Below are 22,332 nucleotides of genomic sequence, written 5' to 3'. Positions count from 1 at the left end.
CTTATAAATATTAAATAAATAAATAAAATGTTGCTAACACTAGGACAATATGAAATGAACACAAATTTATTTTTCCTCTTTTAATCATTCTTATCCTGACAATTTCTATTGGGAAACCTTTCATTCAGTCACTTCCTAGCCCCTTTACGTCAAAGATACATTGTTTGGAATAAAGGTGAAAAATGTCAATTCCAGCTTTATCCCCTGCCTCTTACTCAGAGTCTCATTACTGGAGAATTGTCCTAGTACATGCTGTGTCTGTTTTAAGTTGTGATTTCAATCTGTTCAGAAGAAGAATCCATATGCTCCTGGCCTTCCACTTTCCTCACACTTCATGGGTACCTGAAGCTTGCTCATACCTGTCTTATGCTACACTGTGCCATATAAAAGCTGAATTAATACAGTACCCAATCAGTTCTCTTAGCCTGTGATCATAAGTTTAGCAAAACTGAACTCAATTTAAACCTTGGAGGAAGATGGTCCATGCATTCTCTCTCCAGTGTACATGCCCCTGCCTTGACACCACCTTTCCTGAACCAAGCAGTGTAAATCACTTCTCGCACTTAGGTTTGGCAGAGTGACCCGGTGATGGAACATTTCAACCTCACTAGACCCAACATCAACTAGGAGGCAGCAGCAGACCCTGGCCCTAAGAACTGCTCCGGGATCCCTCCACAAGGCATTGCATGTCCCGTCAGGCAAGAGGGCGCATTCTGGTAGGTTTCCCAGGGATGAGAAGTGGGAAATTTGGTGGGCTTCACAAATCAGTGCTGCACTGGCGAAACATTATCCTTGGTGTCATCTGTCAGCAGAGGTGTTCAGCCTGGCGGAAACCTTTTTGTGAGGCAAATCCCGCTGCTGGGCTGCCTCTGCAGGACTGATCTATTTATTTCTATTAAAAGAATATATTTTTACTACATTTTGGGGGCGACACAAAAATAGCAACCAGCAGCCTACCGATCACACAAAAATATCTTTAAAGAGGTACAAGAATCACTGTGAGTCATTGTGTCCAAAGCGAAACATGGGATAACCCACAAGGAGGTTCTATGCTGTATTCTTCCCTGGGACTCTCCAACTCAGTGCACCTTCCTGAATGCCAATGCCTTTATATATTGTATTTATTTATTTGTGTATTTACTTACTTATTTCGCACCGAAGCCCACAGGTACATGAAGACAAGGACAACGGATAGAGAACGGGACATTCAGATTGTTTAGGGAAGTAGGTCTAAGCTTTCTACTTGAATAAGCTGTTTTTAATTTCTTTCTAAAGGTCGTGTAGTTTTCCTCTAGTCTTAATGAACAGGGTAAACAGTTGCATGTCTGATCCGCACTTGTCGGGAAAGAGTGTCCCCACCCGTTTGCTCTTTTGGCTACTGTGTGTACAATGAGTCCTTGAGCCTCCGATCTCAAGGTCAGGCCCAGGGCGTAAAGGGTTATTTGGTCTTTAAAGTAGTCAGGGGCTAGTCCAAAGATGCAACAATGTACCGTAGTTATGGATTTGAAAGTTATTTGGTCCTCTAAGGCCAGCCAGTGGAGGGACTTCCTGTCGGCTGAGATATGCTCCCTTCTGGCTTTCTGTCTGATGATTCTCACACCGTTTCTTTGTATAGTCTGACAATGCGCTATACACCCCTTAATAGTCCTAACAAAAGGGCATTGCCGTAATCCAAGCTGGAGAGGATAGTGGCCCTGGCAACCATTACACAGTTCTTTTCACTTAAATAAAGTCTGATGAATTTAAGCAATCTCAAGTAGTACTGGCAGTTTTTTTTGTTTAGGTAAGCAACATGTGCTTCGGCACCCAGAGATGCTTTCAGGTATATACCCAGGGTTTTTACTTTACCCGAGACCGGGATAAAGGAATCACTGCTCCAAGCCACACAGTAGGGCTACATCCCTCGTGGGTGTTATTCTTCCGGAATATTCAAGAAAAGTGCCTCATAAGCTTCCTCAATGCCGATTGTTCACATTCTCCTTGATTTTCAAGGTGCTAGGTTTTCGCTTCTCCAGATTCTCAGAAGATGTAGATTTTGTGGTCCTTTTACACTTTCATCTATGGTGTGACAATATTATATGGGTTCTAGGAATTTCTTGGTTGCTTCACCCACATCAGGAAAAATAACGATATTCCGCCCCTCAAAAACGTAATGTCTCTTTCTTGATTCTAGGTTTCTGCTAGAGCCGATCCCTTTCCATTCAGCTTTCCAGTTAAATCATTCTATTGTATTGTATAATGATTTATGAAGCGCAAGAACATGGCCCTAAGGCATCTGGGTGGTGCTGACCATAAGGGCTGCTAAAAAAGGATCCCCTACCCAAACTTAAACAAAAAGAAATGTCTTTAGAGCTTTACCGAAAGGAGAGATGATCAGACCGCTCACAAAGGTGAGAAGGTAGAGTGTTCCACATCTTTGGAGCCAGAACTGAGAAGGAACGCCCACCCTCGCAGGCCCTACAAAATCTAGGAAGAGTACACAAGATCTGAGAGCCAGAATGCAGGACTGATTATTAAACTGCTGTCTCCTTCCCCACTCTTGACCATCAGTCAGTTGAATGTACAGGTGCTCTGTGAGAAATTGAACGTGGAACCACAAAGGTAGCTGCTACCACAGCCAGGTATGCTGAAGGCCCTTCAGGTCTGAGCCCTCAGATCTACTGGCGAAAACCATCACGCGCCCAAAAGGGGCTCTTTGGTGACTCTCCAGGCTCTCAGTCCAGAAAGCTAAGATAAAATTCTGTTTTTTGAGTGAGGGCACTAGTGAGGGTCATCATCTCTTCAAGGACCTTCATATCTTCCGGGGATTGGATGGGATGTGTTGAGTCAAAGCATTGGATTCCATACACCCTGGTCTCTAATTTCAGAACTGGCTCATTTAGTTTGATCAACTTTGTGTTGGTTTTAGAATTTGTTCTCCCAAGTTTGCATAAAAGCTCCACATTGTCAGAGTTAGATGAGGATGAGTGTGGAGAGCTAGTGCTGGGATGACTTTCAAATGAGGCAAAAGAAGGACTTAAAGTGTTGGGATGTCAGAGGAAAAAAGGATGGGACCCACATGCACCGCACGCTGGATGGTCCCCTCCGAGTTCATTCTTGGCCTGATTGTCAAAGGTGCTCAGCTGCAAGCACATAACCCTTAGCGATGAAACCATCAATGTGAAAGCCCAGTGGAACATCATTGCTCTTTACCATGTAACTCAGCCTGTGTGTCACAGTGTTTTGTTAATTTAACACTACTTCACCTAAAGAAGTAGAAGTAGGGTTTATTTCAGCGAGTCTGTTAAATTCATAGTTATATTTTACCATTTTAATGGAACTTACTAATTTTAACACTAACATAGATTTTTCCCTTCATTGCATTTGACATTGTGCTATGAAATACAGTACACATTTATTTTAAGGGTCTATGTTTTTACTTTAAAGCAGGTTTCTACTACTAATTGTAATTTCAATTCTGCACTTTTGTCTAGCACCCCCTCCCTTTGCATTTATTGCGGTGTGGGAGTCCGTCATGCCTCTGAGCTCTCCTCTGACACTTCCACTAATTTAACTTTCCCTCTGGCGCCCATGTATTTTTTTTACCCTTTTGCAATTGTTTGTGGAAATGATCGGCCTGAAGTTGGACCTTATATCACTATCTGCGATGCCAATGAAGAGGAGAATCCTACTATATTTGATGTCTCGTAATGCACCAGTGTGTCCATTGTTAGATCTACTGGGCCAGCAAGTATCCACCACCCACTCTGATTCGCTGGTATCACTTACACATGCAAGTCTTGAACATATGGGATAGAAACCTGATTGTGAGGACAGTTTGCAGGCATTAATTAAGACTCCTAGCCGTAAGCTGGAGCAAAGGGACAGGTGTGCTAATTATGAACATCTTGCTACGTACCGTTCTCGACCAACTCGCCCACAAATATAAAGCACCTCAAAGTTATACCCAATTTTGTCCTTGCCCTGAACTACGCAGGTTCATGTTATTACTGCAAATCAGCAGACTGCCGGTATTAGCTTCTATGGGTCTAGAGCAGGGAATCCCAAAAGAGAAGAGGGGCTGTCATTCTTGTGGTCCAGCGGGTAAATTGGAGACTGTCCAGCAAGTGCTGACGGAGTGCATGGAACATGGCCCTCTTTATATGAAGATGCTGGGTCCTTATGTTTCAGAATATAATAGTATCAAGAGTGAGCCATTTTGCCGGTACTGTCTGAATTCTGGTCATAAATCAATACATATGGCTTTCTTTAATATCTGGAAATAACTATTAAAGCTGGCAAAGGTGGGAAAAATGCCTAAACCGAATAATTAATGCCGACAGCCGTTCTTGTCTTGGGTATCGGTATACTATGGGCAGTAGCCACTGGGTCTGCAAGTTAATGCTTACCGACCTATCCATTCTTTTGTAATTCTGTAATTTAGGATGGAATTAATTGTGATGTGTTTATGTTATGTATGAAATTGTGATTAACTGATTAATTGAATATTTGTATTTTAATGCTTGTGTATTAAATGTTGTTTTGTATATTATGATGAAGCTCATTTAAGCTATAAACATAATATATATATATCTATATATATATATATATATATATATATATATATATCTATATCTATATATATATATATCTATATATAAATATATATATAGATATATATATATATATATATAATCTGCACTGCTCCCGACCACTTTGAGAGTGAATTGTGAAGTGTGGAAATAGGCAGCCTGGGGACAATTCCGTGCATGATTGCATTGTGTGACCTTAGGCACACCCTTTTATCTCATTGTGCATTCTTTTCCTTAACTTGCTCTCTGTGGCTCACCTAGAAGTGACCCAGTGCATTCTGTGAAAAAAAAGACTCATTGCGCCTTATTACAATTGTGGTGGTCCGGAAACAAGGGTGCTGGTAAGCTCACTGGCACCCTTGTTTCTGGACCGCCACACTACGAGTCTGCCGGCCAGGGCCGCTGCGCCCGACAGGTCTGTCAGTGGCGGGCGCAGCGGCCCCGGTAGGCAGATCTTGCACCAGCACCATTAGCAATAGTGCGGGCACTTCCGTCTCTCGGGACTTACAGAATCAGGCTTCCTGCCTTCCTGCGTCGCTGGGACTTGTAATGTCCCGGTGGCACCAGGAAGTCAGGCGGAGGAGTTACGGGGTAACTGCCAAGCTCGTAATGAGGCCCATTGTCTTTTAGTGCACTGTACGCCATATCACTTGTGAGACATGGTCCGCTCATCGCAGAGAAATGAAATGCATTATATATTATGATCATAGGACATGCATTTTGAATATATATATATATATCGTCAAACGGTAATTTGTAATTATATATATATATATATATAATTACAAATTACCGTTTGACGTTGGTGCCCCCTAGCTTTGTGTGTGCTACCCCTATGAGTGATGTATAGAGACACACCCCATTAAAGAACAACATCAGGGCTGGTTGCCTTTTTCTTTTCTCGAATTCACTTGCAGCTCTTTTCACAAATAGTTTCCTTTCTAGTTTGTTTTTAAAACTACAAAATGCCATCTCCATGAGTACAAGCAAAGCTACCATTGAAGTGAGGCTCTAAAAGGCATTCTTTTTTTTAACGAAAATAAACATCAGACTCTACTTCCCGGTGCCTGCCAGCAAAACAAAAATGCGACCATAGGAACTGTGTGACCGTGGGAATGCTGTGGCTAAACACGGACATTTTAGTTCTTCAGAAGGGCCGTGCTGCAGTTCCCTGTGATTGATGGAAGAGCGGCAGAGGTCAATGAAAAATGCATCTTCACATCACTAAGCGACTAGCAATCTGTGCCCAAAAAGTTCCTTAGTTAGAGTTTTTGTTTTCTTGCTAGTCCTGGACAACAGAATAAGACTTTTATTTCAATCACATACATTAGGAACATTTAAAACATATCTTGCCATCATTGGTTGGTTGGCTGGTCGGACGGACGGCCCCAGACATGCTTCCTTTTATTTTAGCAGGACTTGCTGAGGAGAGTCTAGAGAACACTACATGCTCACAGTACTTCATGGAAGAATTTTAAAAAGCAAAAAGATTGAAATGTTTATCCTTAAGATGTACTATTGTTTGACCCCCAGCACCTGCCCCATCTCCACATCTGCTCACGTGGGGCCCTTTTTGTCATTCTTGCCGGTCATGCCCTTTGCCTTAAACCTGCCACGGATTTGAGAATCTATTTCTGGGGATGAAAGTCATATTTCCTGCCATCTCTTGCAGTCTTTTCCTTATACATTGTTCAAAGTCTTCACACCAATGTACAAATCCAACCTTAAGCTCCCCTTTCCAACAGGAGACGACCCCCGTACAAGGAGTGGGACGGCGTGCATTACTGTCTAAAGAATTTAAGGAATTGGATCCTGGGTTTCCCTCCAACCCTCTCCATAAGCCTGAACAATGCCTGATCTTCCTGTAAGCAAACTAATTGCAGCAGAAATACATCGATAGTTGTTGCCGATCAGCAATAATCCATGCTGTCCAAGGATTTTCATCCTTACACCAGACATGCCACTATGTCTGCTGCCCGTTCTACTGACTCCAAGATGGCCGCCTCCCTCACCTGTCACTACAGCCAGGTGCTGCCCAAGTAAGATGGTACCTCTCAGGCCAACGGTGTTCACTGCTGCTTACGTTCAACAGCGTTACAAAGTACGTCTCTCTCGTCAAACCTGGAAATCTTCATCAATATTCCGAAGTTCCAATGTTCACCAGAGCCCGAGGCACAATCCTGTCTTCCCTGTAGACAGCTTCCTCTTTCAGAGATGCTGCTAACCAGTTGAACGTCCACTGGGAGTGAAAACACATGGGGATAGAGATTTTTCCGGTGCCATGTGATAATGTCCCCGCAAAAATATTGTTTGCCAAAAATGTTGCAAAAAAAAGGCCATGGTTTGCAGGGGCAGTATCACATTGAACAAACCCCAAAACCTTTTTTTTCCTTCAAGGGGAGCGGGGGACACCCCCGCAACCCCAGCTCCCCTTGACCTCTTATATATGATCACCATATATAAAGTCACCACAGCCTTTTCCCGCCAACCATATGTATGGCAACCATGTATATGGGGATAATATTACCGGATACCATTTTTCCTTCCTTCAATCCTAGATGAGCAAGATGGACTGTGGGAACAGGGCACCAATGTCTTCATTTTCTATGTATTTCGGAAACTTAGAGCTATCCCTCTCTGACTGGGATGATTCTCTGTCACCGTGCAGCCCTCCCCTGGTATAGATGATCGTCATCAGTTGCCAGGGCTCCACTAAACTGAGGTCTCCTCTTTTAATCAAGCAGTAACTCTGGCTCCTGGCGTTGCCGACACAAAACACAATCGAGGTCTATCAAATGAGTATCTTCTGCCGCTTCCTCCACTCATCTCAATTGGAGATCTATTGCAATGTTTTCTCAGGCGAGAAACGACTAATCTATGACCTTTGGTGTTAACACAGTGGGAAACCATTTGGGAGTAGGATTTCTTTAGTTTTGTGAATTGTTTGTCAAAGTAAAATAAGACACCTGTTTTGTGCAACCTTAAATTAATTCATATCCCATCTCCACTGCATGTGCATTGGAAAAAGACAACATTCCTCCGAGGGTTCAATAAAAATTCAGCCCCTCATCCACCATAAGCACTCATTGGGACACCAATACAAGAATGCATTGGGATAAGAATGACAGAATTCATTGGGAGAAACGTGCCAGTCCGACCTCAAGTCTGGAAAGCAATCTGTGCAGCATTTTCTTGAAAACATGGAAAACGCATGGGAGCTGAACTCAAATCTACTGAATTAGACCCAGTTGGATTAGGTTGAACCTCTTGAACTGTTTTTAAGGTTCAGATAAATAAGCCTCGAGTGTGGTTGACATCGCCCATATTGAGGAGTGTGAAGGCATCAGGAAGTAGCCACAGACAACTGGGTAAAGTTTGGGTTTACACATTTTTCTTAAAACAAAAAGAGGGTTGGGAAAAGGCCTAACTTGCCCTATTCTAAGGGGTGATTTCCTTGCCTAGCTGAAGCTAATGAGAGTCTATGTCAGGAAGTCCAAAGCAAATGTCTGTCTGTGTCCTACACCAATATTTCCCGACACATCTACTTGTATATAATGTGTAGGGATGTCAGCATCAAAATGAGACATTTTCAAATAAAAGTTCAGAGCTCTTCCAGCGCCTGGTTGGAAAAGAGGGTTCCCTTACCCAAGCTTTCAAGTCTCTCAAGGTTCCAAAACACAATTCCTTGGGATTATTCCCAGCTTTTCCGGCTTAGTTGCCCTTCACTAATATCACAGAGTTCAGTTCCTTAATTTCAGATCACACAAGTTTTCCTTGATACTCAAACGCAAGCTTATAGGTGAGTTTAGTGGTGTCTGATTCAGGTGGGTGTACTCGGTCTAGGCGCTATTGTCGGACCACATGGCCCACCCATTACAGGTCACGCAACCAACACACCTTATTTGCTTCTTCTTCACAGTTACACTGCCATTGTTTCAGCTTCACAGTGGTATTGGACTTATCCTCTTGGAGCTTTCTCAATACTTGTTTTTCCACCATTCACTTGTTATACTTTCATATATTCTCAGAGTTTTTGCCACTGCTTATTCTTTCAAGTTATACAGTTCCTTATATTTGTATGGCACTTGCCAATGCTTGTTCTCTTCAGTTTACACAGTTCACAGTTCACAGTTCCTTTTATCAGGGAATTTCACCAACTGCTTTCAATCAAATTGGTATTCAATCAAACTTGCTTTATTTCCGTTTGGTATTCAAAAGTAGGTTTCATTTAATTCCATTCCATTCCATTCAGTCACATTGAATAAAGCAACATCATATTACCAGTTTATTCTCCTGACAGGAATTTACACCTCGTTCATAGGTGTATTCACAAGTTCAAAGATTTCTGTTTCCCTGGCCCTTTCCTGGCCCTGTCATTTTTATCTCGTTCACAGTTCAGTATTCACAAAACCCTTTCATTCTGTTTTCTCAGCAGCTTCAGATTATCGTACTTATCAAAAGTCTTTATTTCAAACTGGACCGGCACTCATATTGCCTAAACGATCCCTCGCTCACTCACGAATGATCCGACCTGCAGCAACCACGCGGTTCACCCTGCAGCATCCCCGAGTCATGCAGGCTTCTTTGACTCACCAGTTACGCTGTCTCCAGGTGCTGTTCTCCGCGATGGAAGGCTCTCTGTGGCTGTCGCTTCTCCCGGCTCAACGCACCTCTCATGCAGGATCTCCAATGCCTTGGTTGTTCGGAGAGGGAGTCTCTGACTCCAGGAGGTAAACAGACCAACTCTGTTACCGGAGACCATTCAAATGCTCCCGCCACAATCCGCTTCCACTGCAACAACTCTGCAGCTCGTTGGTGCTTCGGGCACCTGTCTCCCTGGCTTCACACCTTTGGCTTCTCCTGCAAGCGTTCCACATGCGATCTCATTAGCCTCAGCCGAACGAGCCATTTATACCATTCCCTGGGCCTCAGGTGCAGGCAATGTTCTTTTACTGCATAACGGTCTTGGTACTCTGCATCCCGCTTCCTCGTCCCAGTACCCGGGTCGTGTCTGTGTATGTCTGAGTTAATAACGAGAGGATGTATGGCTCTGGGTTGTCTCTTCCTCATCTAAGTGCCTGACTGGTAAGTATGGGAGATAGTTTTCTGTAAACATAGGGAAGGTATTGGTAATACCCTACAAAGGCCTAGGGAATATTTGACTCCTTATAAAAGGGAAATGGGGGATAATGTGGCTCACCCAAGGGTGCCTCATCCCCACTGCCCAAGTCTCTTCAACCTGGGAGGATATATGGAGGAAAGAAGTGAGGAAGCCCTCAGATTCCCCTTACAAGCACCTGCTTTGAACTTCAGTGTCATTCCGAGGAACATGTTTGTAAAGACAGTTGGTGTTCATGCATTAAGTGAAGGGAATTACTTTAGAATAGGGTAAGATTATGGTTAGAATTAGAGTGGGAAAAAGTGTTTTCAAATTATAGTTGTACTCTTGATAGGAAATTATGAATTAGAATAGAGGACAAGGAACCAACAGATTGAATGTATTTGTGGATCTTCCTTGCACAGAAAATTGTAGAGGAACACATACATTTTTAACCAAGACAACAAAAAAACATGGAATGGTCATTGATTTGTTTCCTCCAAGAACAGAAAATCATAGAGGATCACTTCATTTCTATTCTGAGAAAACAGAAAAGAATTGAGAGGGCCACTATTTTCTTTGGAGGGAGAGAAGATTATAGAGATTGACACTGGGGTTTTCATTTCGGAAGCCAAAATCAGTGATTGATTTTTAAGAGTGAAACATTTTTTTTGTTGCTGGGCACACAGCACCAATGAATGGGCACTTTTTTTGTGACAGAGCATTAGGCTGCTCAACTGTTTCTTGCATATTCAAGCAGATCCCATTTGTGAATTTGCGATGTGCTTGGAAACAGTGCAGAAAATTCAACTCTCTCTCACTGTTATGTGCAATTGCACGAATTGGGATTAAAACGGTAGTGGGAATGTGCACATCAATGATGCATGCACTCAGATGACCCGTCGATATTGCACGCAACATACCTGGGCGCACGTGATGAGGATTTGATAGCCCATATTTTGACTAACTGCATGCTGCACTCAATAATCACTAATATTTAATGGTTAATTGATATACTCAAAAAACAAACAGTGCAAGTTATTGTTGGGAAACACAACCAATATTCCCAAATACTTACCAAGGTGAGCCCCTACCGAAACCTCGTTAAGGAGAACAAATACACTCGCTGCATGGAAGATCTACTAACATTTTAAATCTATTGCTTCCCTGTCCCCTACCCCAATTTATAATTTCCTATCTAGAGTCCAACTGTACATTTAAATCTACTGTTTACCACTCTCGTTCTTTTTATTTTTTTTAAACAACTTTTATTTATAGAAATTTTAATTACAAAGTCTCATGTAAGGCCAAGGACTAGAGATGCAATGCATATACATATTAACATAAAAATCTATCTAAGTACAGCGTATCTATAGCAAAAACAGGAGTTCTGAACAATCAAGAGAAAAATAGAGCAAAGAGAAGAGGAAAGAAGGGGCGGGATACAGGTAAACAGTGAGCCAAACCTAAACAAAAGATAACAATGTTACAAAAAAAGGTCACACATATACATCATTAAATGGACCCCATGTTGCATTATAATCATCTAGAGATTTTTTCTGTAGTAAAGACACCTTTTCCTTTGCTGACAGTAAAATCATACCATGCCTCCAATCTTCATGCTGTGGCTTATCCAAACTGTTCCATTTTCTTAAGATCATTTTCTTGGACATTATTAAAGCTCTGTACAACCAGACCAATTAGTCTTGTAAGACACATTCGGAATCAATGACAAGTGACCCAAAACGATAAGCATTAGCAAACTTGGAATATTACAATTTGTCACTATCAACATTGTATTAATAACATCCTTCAAATTATTTCCAAATTTGCTACATTCCCAAAACATATGCCAGTTTGGGCCCCTCGCAGCTTTATATGACCAGCCGAAGTCCATTGGTAACAGTTTAGAGTCTCACATCTTCGACGTTGTCCCATACAAACAATAGCAATTCTCAGCTGGGTGTATCTCAGAATTAGAGAATGAAGGTAGATCCGGATCTAACCATAATCTTTTCCTATTCTAAAATAATTCCCTTCAATACATGCATGAACATTATTGTGCTCTCGCGCTTTTACAGACGCCTCCCCAGAATTACCCTGCACTTTAAAGTAGGTGTTTGCCCATATGGGCTATGGCCACCCCAGTGGAGGCTATCAGATGCTTACTGTATTGCAGAAAGGTATCTAGAATCCACTTTTCTGTCCAAAAGCGCAGATCTCTGTGTACTTACAATCGACATTTTGGAGACACAAGTGGATTCTAGATTACATTCTGCAATACATTAAACATCTGATGTTAGAAATTTTCGAGATAAATCCTTTAACCGAAGATGGTCTTTGGATGAACATTGAAAGACATTCCGACTAGAACATTCCAGTTGGAAGACTTTTTTTTTTTGCAGTATTCCCTATGTCTTGGGGGGAAATTTAATAGGTATTTAATAGGTATGCTGTTAGGTCTTTCTAAGATAAGTCAGGGATTGGATCTCCAGAAGATGGGAAACATATGAATACTGGAAACGTGAAGAGTAGATGTCGTACCATGAAGCCTTGACATTGTAGAAATTAAAACCAATATCTTTATGCAAGAACGTGGACTCTATTTGATGACTGGAATTTATGAAAGAGTAGAACACAACTGAATTTATTTTTTATGTTTTTAGTTTTGGAGTAATAAGAGTTGTTAACAGTTGTGAATAAATGACATTTTTATTGGACCAATCTATAAAATAGATTCTTTGAAATATATGTGATAAAGTACCACCTACCGTACATCATGAAGATATTGAAAGTCACTGTAACAAAAAGAGGAACAAAGCCGAAGACAGAGTTCCATTATATGGTCACGGAACTCCGAGGTGACTTGCAATATTCTTTTTACATACGGTAAGGGATATTTTATTCCTTACTAGGAAAAAGTACCCATTCTCTGAATGGATTCTGTGGACAGACATGGCAACACTCTCATGCATTGTTGAAAATCAATGATCCTGTAGGTCGGTGTTCCGATTTGCTTATTGCTTGATGTGCCTTGTACTCAAGTAAACTGCACTGAGAATGGCAGACGTTGTGGGGAAGCGAGAGTTGGTGTGCTGCTGCATACTGGGACCTACTGTGCTGTCTCCCCACCTATTGCCTCATCTAGCATGGTGCAGTTTGTTATGGTGCATTGCGGTGCAAATGTCCCAGAAACTGCGCATTTTAGGTTTGAGGACCAGTCCTTCTATGACCACATTGATGTTTCGCCGAATTTAGGGAACCATCTCATGCGTGAAGGTGCTGACATCTGGGGAAAGAGGTGGTGTGTCCAAATGTCATGTAGCCCGTAATATCCAGAGGGTCTTAACAGTTAACTATGCAAAATGTGGTGCAAATTGGGCAAACGTTGTAGAATTGTATAAGGAAAAACACTTCGCCAAGCCACAAACCCACAAACTAATTTTGAATTTTGCTGAAATCTGGGGAAAGGAATGGGGTGTCCACGTGTCATGTAGCCAGTGTTGTCTCGAGAGTTCTAGCAGGTAACTATGCAAACTGTGGTACAGATTGGTGAAACGGTATGGAATTGTATGAGGAACAACACTCGCTAAAAACCCACACATTTTCACTTTTATAAGAAGATAATACAGGGTCACACACTGTCATCCCCTGTAACACCTGGCCCCTTGTTCAATCTAATGTAAGAGATCTTCCATTTGCTGTACCATAAAATCAATGGTGAATCTGTTTGGATTTTAAAAAGCTAATGTGAAGCTTTGAATGTGTTGAGGAAAATAGTTTTTACATTTTAGTAAAATGCATTGAAAAAACGTTTTAATTTTGTACATTAAGATACGTAATAACATGCAGCTTCTTGCTCGCATGTAAACATTGTACCATAAACAGTGAGAATCGGGCCTATAGAATTGTGCACTATTACTACTATTAGTTTAATTTGACATGACAAAAACAATTTTGGCCACACATGTATCAGGAATGTGCACCAGTAAAAATGGAACCCATGGATCTTGCTTCATTTTTACCTGTATCTCAACCCCAGACTTCCACATTTTAAAAGTGGAGTAAATTAATGTTCCCCTGTTCCTTATTCTGCAGGGATCAACAATGGCACAAAGTTAATTTGCTCTCATTTGAACTAGTGCACAATCTTAGAGGGGGAGGGCCACGATAATCCAAAAAGTAAAATTGCATCTTTTGGGCCTTATGTTATACTTTCCACCTCTGAAGTTCATTCAAATCCTGTTACATCCCATTCCATAGTCTTTATTTACCAGATTCTTTGGAAGAAAAGGCGGGAAACTTTATTTGTGGTCAAGCCAGCTCCTCCTTCTCCAAAATATTACTTGCATAAGCTTTGGGTAAAGGAGCGGTACAAAGGTCAACAAGTGCAGGGCCAGTGCCATGGTAGGTCAATTCTTCGTAGCTGCCTGGGGTGGAGACATCAAAATGGTGCGCCTTGGTGACATAAGAGCTGGTGCATTTTAAGGGATTGCAGGGTGGGGGCTGGGGGAGGTTAAATGACAGTTCCCCTGGAGTAGCATAAGCCATTAGACGGGACCGGTCTGTAGGGTAGGTAGGATCAGGCATCTAATAAGAGACAAATGTTTGCGGTGGACCTGTTTTTACTGTCATTTTTACACTCTCTGTATAGTCTCACCCACAGGGTTTACCACATAGAGCCACACGATTGAGCCAATCAGAGATAAGCAATAGAGGGCTAAGATGAGGGTCCTTTCCTCGGAAGAAAGATGGACGAATAATCACGTGCCGTGCGGTTATTTCAGACGTGCTACATGTGTCTATATTTAGGCCTTTTTCTTCCATCTGTCCGTTCTACCAGCATTCATGCATTTGCGTCTTGGCCTATTCCTCGGCTGCTTTAACGTCAGTTGTTGGCAATTATCCCCTGACTGAACCTGGAGCATTAATAACTAAAATTAAGTTATAAAATAGAGATCTCCTTTCTCATCTCCTAACAGTGAAACAATAGTAGCGTCTCTCTTTTTTTTATTGTTCAGTGGGGTGGCAGACAACGGAGCAGCATTGCGCCGGAAGGTCTCTGAGCGCCAAGTAGCCGTAGTTAAGACAAAGCTGCGAAGAAGACATTGAGTGATGCAGCAGTGAGTGTCAGCCATGCACAGTAATTCATGCACACCTCTTCTTGAGATCTCGTGTGTGCCTCCCATGACCCCTACAAAGGCTTTACCGGCGTGGGTTGCCTCAATGATCATGGCTTCTGCTGGCCTGCTATGATCTTCCAGCTGCTCAAGCAGGGAGGTGTTGGGAGGCACACACAGGCACCGCGTAAAGCAGGAGGTACAGCCATGCACATGCAAGAGACGTGTGGTGAACATAAAAAGGCTTACCCTCGTTGAGTAATAGAGCTGTGAAGAGAGAAGAGAAAGAGAGAAAGAGCAAAAGAGAGATCAAAGTGTGAACACAGCAGTCACATACACATTTCACAAGCGGTCTCTGGGGAAGGACAGTGAGCCGCTAAAAGTGTACAACAGGTCAGAGAGAGGGTGAGAGGACGATATCACTATAGTCCTCTGAGACCTGTGTTTGACGTGAAAGGCGAATGCCAGCAAAGACATGCATGCCCTGGTAGTTATGCCAATGTGGAACTGACTTGCTGCTCCAACTGAGGAAAACGTGACCAATCATCCCTGGGGACACCATTTTGTTGACAGCCTAGAACATGGTAGTTCAACCCTTGCATGGTTTAACATGCATAGCTTTTGTACAAACATGCAATGTATATATATATATATATATATATATATAAATATATATATATATGTAACTGGGGTAAATCCAGAGTGTCAACAACCAAGGAGCAGCAAGAAAGCCCTGGCAAGCCCATTTTAAATCAAATATAGAGCACGTCTGAACAGAACGAGGACTGTGATACAATGCTTGTTATGGACCAGGATTATTTTGGTGTGCTTTTTTCTTGTTATTTGATAAACAAAATAAAGATGAGTTATTCAAATAATAGAGCCTGTCTGTTTTCTGTTGTAGAACAATGTGGTTAATTGTGTTGGCCCTCCCAAAATTCCTCCCCACTGCTAATCCCCATACAACCTTTCGTAGAACATCTCTGCAGAGAGAAGTTCTTACTCACTCTTTGTAACCAAATAGGGTAAATGTGTTGACAGTTCACAGTAGCATCAGGGACGTCATTTCACCAAAATTCCAGAGGTAGCAGATGTGAGAGCACACGACTCTTGACCTCTGATGACATCACAGGAAGTGATGTCATTTTATCCTACCCCTAAGTGATATCACGGGGAGTGATGGAACACAGCCTTTCATCCCTTGAAAAAACAGGAAGTGGCATCACAAAGCATTGTTCCTAAGTACACTACGAAAAATATGGTTACGATATCACTATAATGTGATATACATTTCATTCAAAAATGTATCGCCAAATGTATCGTTAAGATCAGTGTATATAAGCCCTTATTACCAAATTACTGTGAATGCAAGAAGATGTCCAAGATAATGATGTGTTATTATATAGCACTTACGCCTAAGCGCTTTATATAGAACAAATATACACCCAATATCACCCAACCTGTGTTGGTACTAATTTTTCGATCTCAGAAGGATGAAAGGCTGAGTTGAGGTGTTTAAGAACAGACTAAATCAGTGACTCAACCCCTGAAGTGTACCTAAAATAAACCTTTAATGAGTCTAGCAATTAGTGTATAGCATTCCAGAAAGACACATTATTTGTAATTCCTATTCTTTCTTACTTAGGGTCACTGCTGAAAGGTTTAGAATTGTGAAACCCCGTTTTTATTTTTTTTAAGAGGCCTGAACAAGAAAGTCAGCCACTCCAGAAGCAAAGAGCCACATGGCGCCACCCACAACATCTGAAGAGTTAAACACACTTGACACGGTTTTGGATAAATTGCAGCAGCTGCTTGTGCACTCCAGGCAGTTCTCCCATTTTCAAAAGGATGTATTGTAATGGAAAAGCACTCAGTGCTACTGTGCCACTGTGCTTTATGCGCTGGGTTGCAGCGTGCAAATCTCCCGGTGCAAGATGCAGGACTTTAGAATTTAGAAAGGGAATAGCTCAACTTCATGGAGACAATATGGATAGGTCTGCAGCTCAGAACAGCTTTATATCTTGGAGGGCCTGTGTTATGAACTGCTGCAAGTGACATCTGGGGCTCCGGATGGTGCCCGGCGCAGGGAGACTCGCGGGGTAGCAACATTACCACTGCACAGTGTGCCTCCTCAAGCTCTTGAACACTGCCTGCAAGGACTCCCTGCCCACACTGCTCTCTGGTGGTGCATGCCAGGGAACCACAATATTACTCTTGGAGTCCCCGTACCCCACATGTATTTTCCTTAATGCTGTGCTGGTAAGGACGCTTGTGCCCAGTCTGCATCAGTAAAGGTTGGTGAATTTTTGAACTGGAGGGGCGTATATGTTTGCGCCTAGTATGCCGAAACAAGTGAGCGCAGTAAGGGAGCCGGAAACAAATAAGGTGTTTTGAGTGGGCTCCTCCAGAGAAAATGTTTTAAATTATAGGTTTAAAATGGTGCATTTTGCAGGACTTTCTTTGAAAAATTAGGTACAAATGGGGGATTTAAATTTGAGGGCAAACGACCTTCTTGACAAGCAAGACACTGCAGTGCTTGATTCCCTTACATCTACAGGACTTTAACAATGGATCAATATTCCCACTCCAAAAAATGGTTACACTCTGGGTTGGCTCATTTTCCAGAATCTGGCAATTCGCCAATTGAATGTGGTTCTGTGTGCTTGGTCTGATCATACTTGCATTCAAGCAATGATTACCCTACCTAATCCGCCACCGAAGCTGAGTTCTGTGCCTCGCATTTGCAAACGTACTCGCAATCTCAAGAATATCACTGCTACCACTTTTCTGCTCTATTATCCTCACATCTGCGGCCTCTCACCAGCTTCTCTGATTCTGCTTCTTTGATAGAACATTTAACCATCTCTATTAAGGAGACCATTGATCATCTTGCTCCATTGAAAATGACAATTATCAAACCTGAAACTAATCAGAACAGTTTCTGCAGTCATTATTGTTGCTAGGCAGGCCAAAAATGCATTTGAAAGAGCATCCCGAAAAAACCCCAGTGAGCCCACTCTTACAGCATACAAGCAATCAGTACAGAAATGTAAAGCTCTGATTACATCAACCAAAGCTACTCTGTACAATAAAAGAATCATGAATGCCCACTCTAATGTAGGAGAATTATTTAAAATCCTGGCCAAATTCCAGGTTGCTCCTCCTACCAACAGTGATCTCATTAAAAGTTCTGCCTGGTGTCAAGAGGTTCACAATGGCCTTGTGGACAGAATAGCAGCCCACAAAGAAAATATTAAGAACATTCAAAATTCTAGTGATCCTGTTGTACCTGGTAAGACACCTAATATTTTTGTCAATAATGGCAAAGATATTCCATACTTCTCCTTTAGCCACTACTCCGAGGTACAAGTGCGTAAGGTCATTCAGGACCTTAAGGCCACCCCATGTCCAGGAGATGATTGTCCCACAAGCCTTTTCAAAGACTCTCTTGACCTATTGGTTCCCTGGCTTACAAAGTTAATTAACCTATCATTTGATGAGGGTGTTGTTCCATCTTCTCTTAAGGCTGCTTGGGTTACACCACTGCTGAAAGAAGCTAACTTGGACCCTTTGATTACTTGGACACTTAGATTACAGATAACTACTGGCCTATAATCAATGTGCCACTTATCTTGAAAATATCTGGCTATAGAGCACAGCATGGGACATGCGTAACCTCAAGTCCACCTTGGTTGGCATGGCAGATAAAGGTCATCCTGCCCTGCTGATGCTCTTAGACCTCTCTGCAGCCTTCGATCTTGTTGATCATGCATTAATAGTGACCAGGCTTGGAGAGGTCGCCCACTTCTCCACCTCAGCATCCAATTGGATTGCCTAATTTTTGGGCCCTCGCATTGTGCAGGTACGTGTAGGAAATAAACATTCCTCTCCCATCACACAAACTTGCGGTATCCCACAGGGTTCCTGTTTGTCCCCGCTATTGTTTAATATCTACATCGAGCCTTTGCTTGACTTGTTGAACAACCTGGCTGTCCAATATACCAACTACGCTGATGATACACAGTTTGTTCTGAAGCTCTGCGGGCATTACAAACAGGACCTTGGCACCCTCAACACCATCTACAATGCCATTCAAAATTGGATGGCCTGTAATTCTCAGGCTCTCAACTGCAAAAAGACAGAGTTCATGATTGTTTCCACCAAAGCAGGTCGGAGCAAGCTCACATCCGACTATTCCAGCTTTTCAATCGCGGGTCACAAAATCCTTGTCTCTAAGAAGGTTAAAACCTACCTTAGGAGTAGTTCTGGACGATGAACTATCCATGAAGCCTCATGTATCATATATTTGATCTACATGTGGTCTAATCACTAAACAAATACACTACATTCATCCCTTTATCACTACAGAAAATGGTGCCTTGCTTTCTACCACTTTAATCAATTCCAGGCTTGATTACTGCAATAGCCTGTTGGCTGGTACCACCGCTACTAACATTAAAGCATTGCAAGTCACTCAGAATAACGCGGTACAAGCAACATTTGATCTTTCTCGCCGGACACACGTTTCTACATCTAGGAAAGCCCTACATTGGCTTCCTCTAAAACAACAGATTTCACACAAAATCCTTCCATTTGCCTACATATGTTTATCCCATTCATGTCCTCAATACTTATCTGATCGTGCCAAGTGCAACACACCCACCAGAAATCTTCGGTTATCCTTGGCCCCAACACTTGTCCAACCAAGATTTAAACTGGTGAGTTTTGGTGGCACCAGTTTTGATGTTCAGGCACCCCTTCACTGGAATTCTCTTCCTGCTTCCATTCGTCTCATTAACAACCTTTCATCATTTAAAAAAGCTATTAAAACAAACCTCTTCAATCTTAGCCCTGAATAATTCTCCACACCTTTTCTCTCCTGCTGTTCTCCTGGTATTGCAGTTTCTGTCGTGTCTTGTTATTTGTGTGCCCTGAGCCCCATGGGCATGCAGCGCATCATAAGAATTAAAATAAATAAATAAATAAGCCACACTGTTTGCAATCAGTTGTGTCTGGTAGCTCATGCTGGCTGTGCCCTACATGTCCATGCATGCTGCAACAATGTATGCCAGTATTACCATATAAGTACCCCAACCCAGGAAAACATGCCATGTTACAGAAACTAAGTATATCAGACTGGCTATACTGAGATAGGGCAATGTACCAATTAATCATACTTACGATTGCTTTTACCGTTGATGCAAAGTACAAAAATGCCATAACACACCGAATTATATGGCTAGATTGGAGCCACCACTGTAAACCGGTCTAGCCACGTAATATCACTCATCATGTTTGCTTTACCCTTGATATCAAGTAAAAAGTAACAAATGCCATACCACAGTAAGAAAGTAAATGCACACGGATACCACAGGCCAAGCTAGCCACGCAATAATATGTAATGCCCCAAGCATCCTCCATCGCTATATTTAGGGGTGAAGGCTGATACACATACACACAAACAACACTTTTACCCATGAATTCACACATCATTGATACATCTCCTTGCATGCATGCATTCATAAAAACAAACAGGCCAACATACAAACACATTCAATCAAAAAAATAATGCAAGCACCCTCCACATGCATCTACACACCACCGCAAGGAGGAATGGATGGTCCTCCTCCCCTCCCTTTATCCCGTACCATGTTTACACTGCTAACGCAATAATGAGAAGTGACTGGGCCAGGCTACTGCCACCCTGACGCCTATCATTTTGCATTCCATGGGCTCTGCATACAAATGAAGACAAAAAATGTGTGTTGTGGGGGACATGCCCCTGATCCGAGACAGGCAGCAAAGTCCCCAGTGCAAATAAAGAGCATGGAGGTCTTTGCGGGCTGCCACTCGGGCGAGGGGGCCCCCTGCCACTTAGCCCATGTGGGCTGCATTTAAAGGCCAAAAACAGAAGTTGCTTTCACATGAATAGCAAGATTTTAAACACTAACACAAAAACAACCTGGCATTTGTTTTTGTTTTTCAAGTAAAGTTAAAGAGCCATGTGGAACGGGGCATATCTGTCATTACAAATGGATAAGCAGCATTTTAATTTACAAAAGAGGGAGGAAACAAAGATCCCTGTCACAAGGAAAACAGTGTGTTTAAACATTGAAAACAAAAACATCCTCCACATGTGTGTGCAAATAAAAACCATTTATGAAAAAAATAAAACTGAAAAAAATATCACTGCTCACAGACAAATGTCAGGAAAACAAAACAGGATGTGTGGTTTGACAAAGAGCAATGTATATTATGTTTCATCCACAAAATTCCAGTGACAATTGAAGAGCCACTTTGTCTTCATGGATAAAAAGTAAAACCAAGGCAGACCCTTTTGCTGGCTGAGGTCAAAACATCACAGGGAAAACACCCACTCCCAGCCTCAATGTCACATCTCCTATTCAATGACCAATCGCAATTAAATTTCCTGCTGAAGGTGTTGGAAGCCCAGTGTTCCCCAGACTTGCTGGCTCCGAAGGCAGTCACTGCAGGATAAGTTCCCCTTGGCTGGAGTATGACTAAAAGGTGTGAAGACTTGGGGCTGCAACTTCAAAGAGAAAATTACCAACTTCAGAGAGACTCATAAAAAGCTTCTGGTCACAGGCTGGTCCAGGGAGACAGATGGCTGTGCTGGATGAAGCATATCTCCCATTTGCTGAGCATACCTATCATATCATATCATATATCATACAAATGTACAATTAATTTAAAAGGACTATTATAATTTAGGCCTTTATCTCAGCCATCATAAGGGCGATGGATTTCATCTACGTACCATTTTTCATGTAATTTCCAAGTGATTTTGGGGATATACAATTCATCTGGGAATTGTAATGGCCAGTTAAACTAGGTTTCTGGCTGATCTGAACATATTCCAAATATGAGAGTTGATGAGTGGGTGGAAAAGGAAATTAGGGATCTGCCTAATAACTTACATATTCATGATTGTTGTACTTTTTATGGAAATTGCAGAAATGTGCCACATGGCCATGCTACACCGTACGGATTTGGTGGTTGGCTTATCTAATTCCCCATGATTAGCGGAAACCGAAAATATGTTTCATATGGCAGTTGCTAGTACAATTATGAAGTTGTGATACATAACTAGTTTTTGCCAAAACGTTGAAAGGAGAACAAAGGGGTGCTTACAAATGGGAATATTCATATGTTGCTCCAGACCCCTAAACTAATCCTGACATGGAGGCTGGGTTTGGAGGAGAGAGAAGGGTAACTGTCCAATCCTAATGGAAGGGATTATTCCAGGGTACTTCCCCAAGATTGTAAAATTGGTGTCATTGCTGCTATATAAGGGGGACTGCACTATGACAGGGGAGAGAAAAAAAGAGACACACAGGAACAGACAGAAAAAGGAGAAAGACAGGAGGACAGATAGAAGAGACAGACCATCAGGAATGCTGCCGAATCCTACCATCTGACAGCTCTAAGGAGACACCAGAGGAGATTGCTGAGAGTGCATCTGGGTGGAGCTGTCTATCTCTAGGAAGGTCTCAAAGCTGACTGCATCCTATGGTAGAGAGTG

The 22,332-nt window shown here is 42.2% G+C and overlaps 1 protein-coding gene across 5 annotated transcripts in view; it reads right to left on the bottom strand.

Moving 5' to 3' along the window:
- The window catches only part of LOC138566730 (sodium/calcium exchanger 2-like), a 1,535,489-nt gene that overhangs the window by 112,325 nt on the left and 1,400,832 nt on the right, over positions 1-22,332 (bottom strand). For 4 of the 5 annotated variants that reach the window (XM_069644345.1, XM_069644344.1, XM_069644346.1 and 1 more), the window contains one exon: positions 15,039-15,056. The exons of the other annotated variant lie outside the window; for it this stretch is intronic. In XM_069644345.1, coding sequence (XP_069500446.1) covers positions 15,039-15,056 — 18 coding nt within the window. The remainder of the gene's footprint in view (positions 1-15,038; positions 15,057-22,332) is intronic. 5 annotated transcript variants of the gene reach the window in all.

The sequence above is a fragment of the Ambystoma mexicanum genome, chromosome 2p (assembly GCF_040938575.1).
Source record: "Ambystoma mexicanum isolate Mex_15411 chromosome 2p, UKY_AmexF1_1, whole genome shotgun sequence".
NCBI lineage: Eukaryota > Metazoa > Chordata > Amphibia > Caudata > Ambystomatidae > Ambystoma > Ambystoma mexicanum.
The sequence above is the reverse complement of the archived record's forward strand: the minus strand, read 5'-3'. Positions and strand labels throughout refer to the sequence as shown.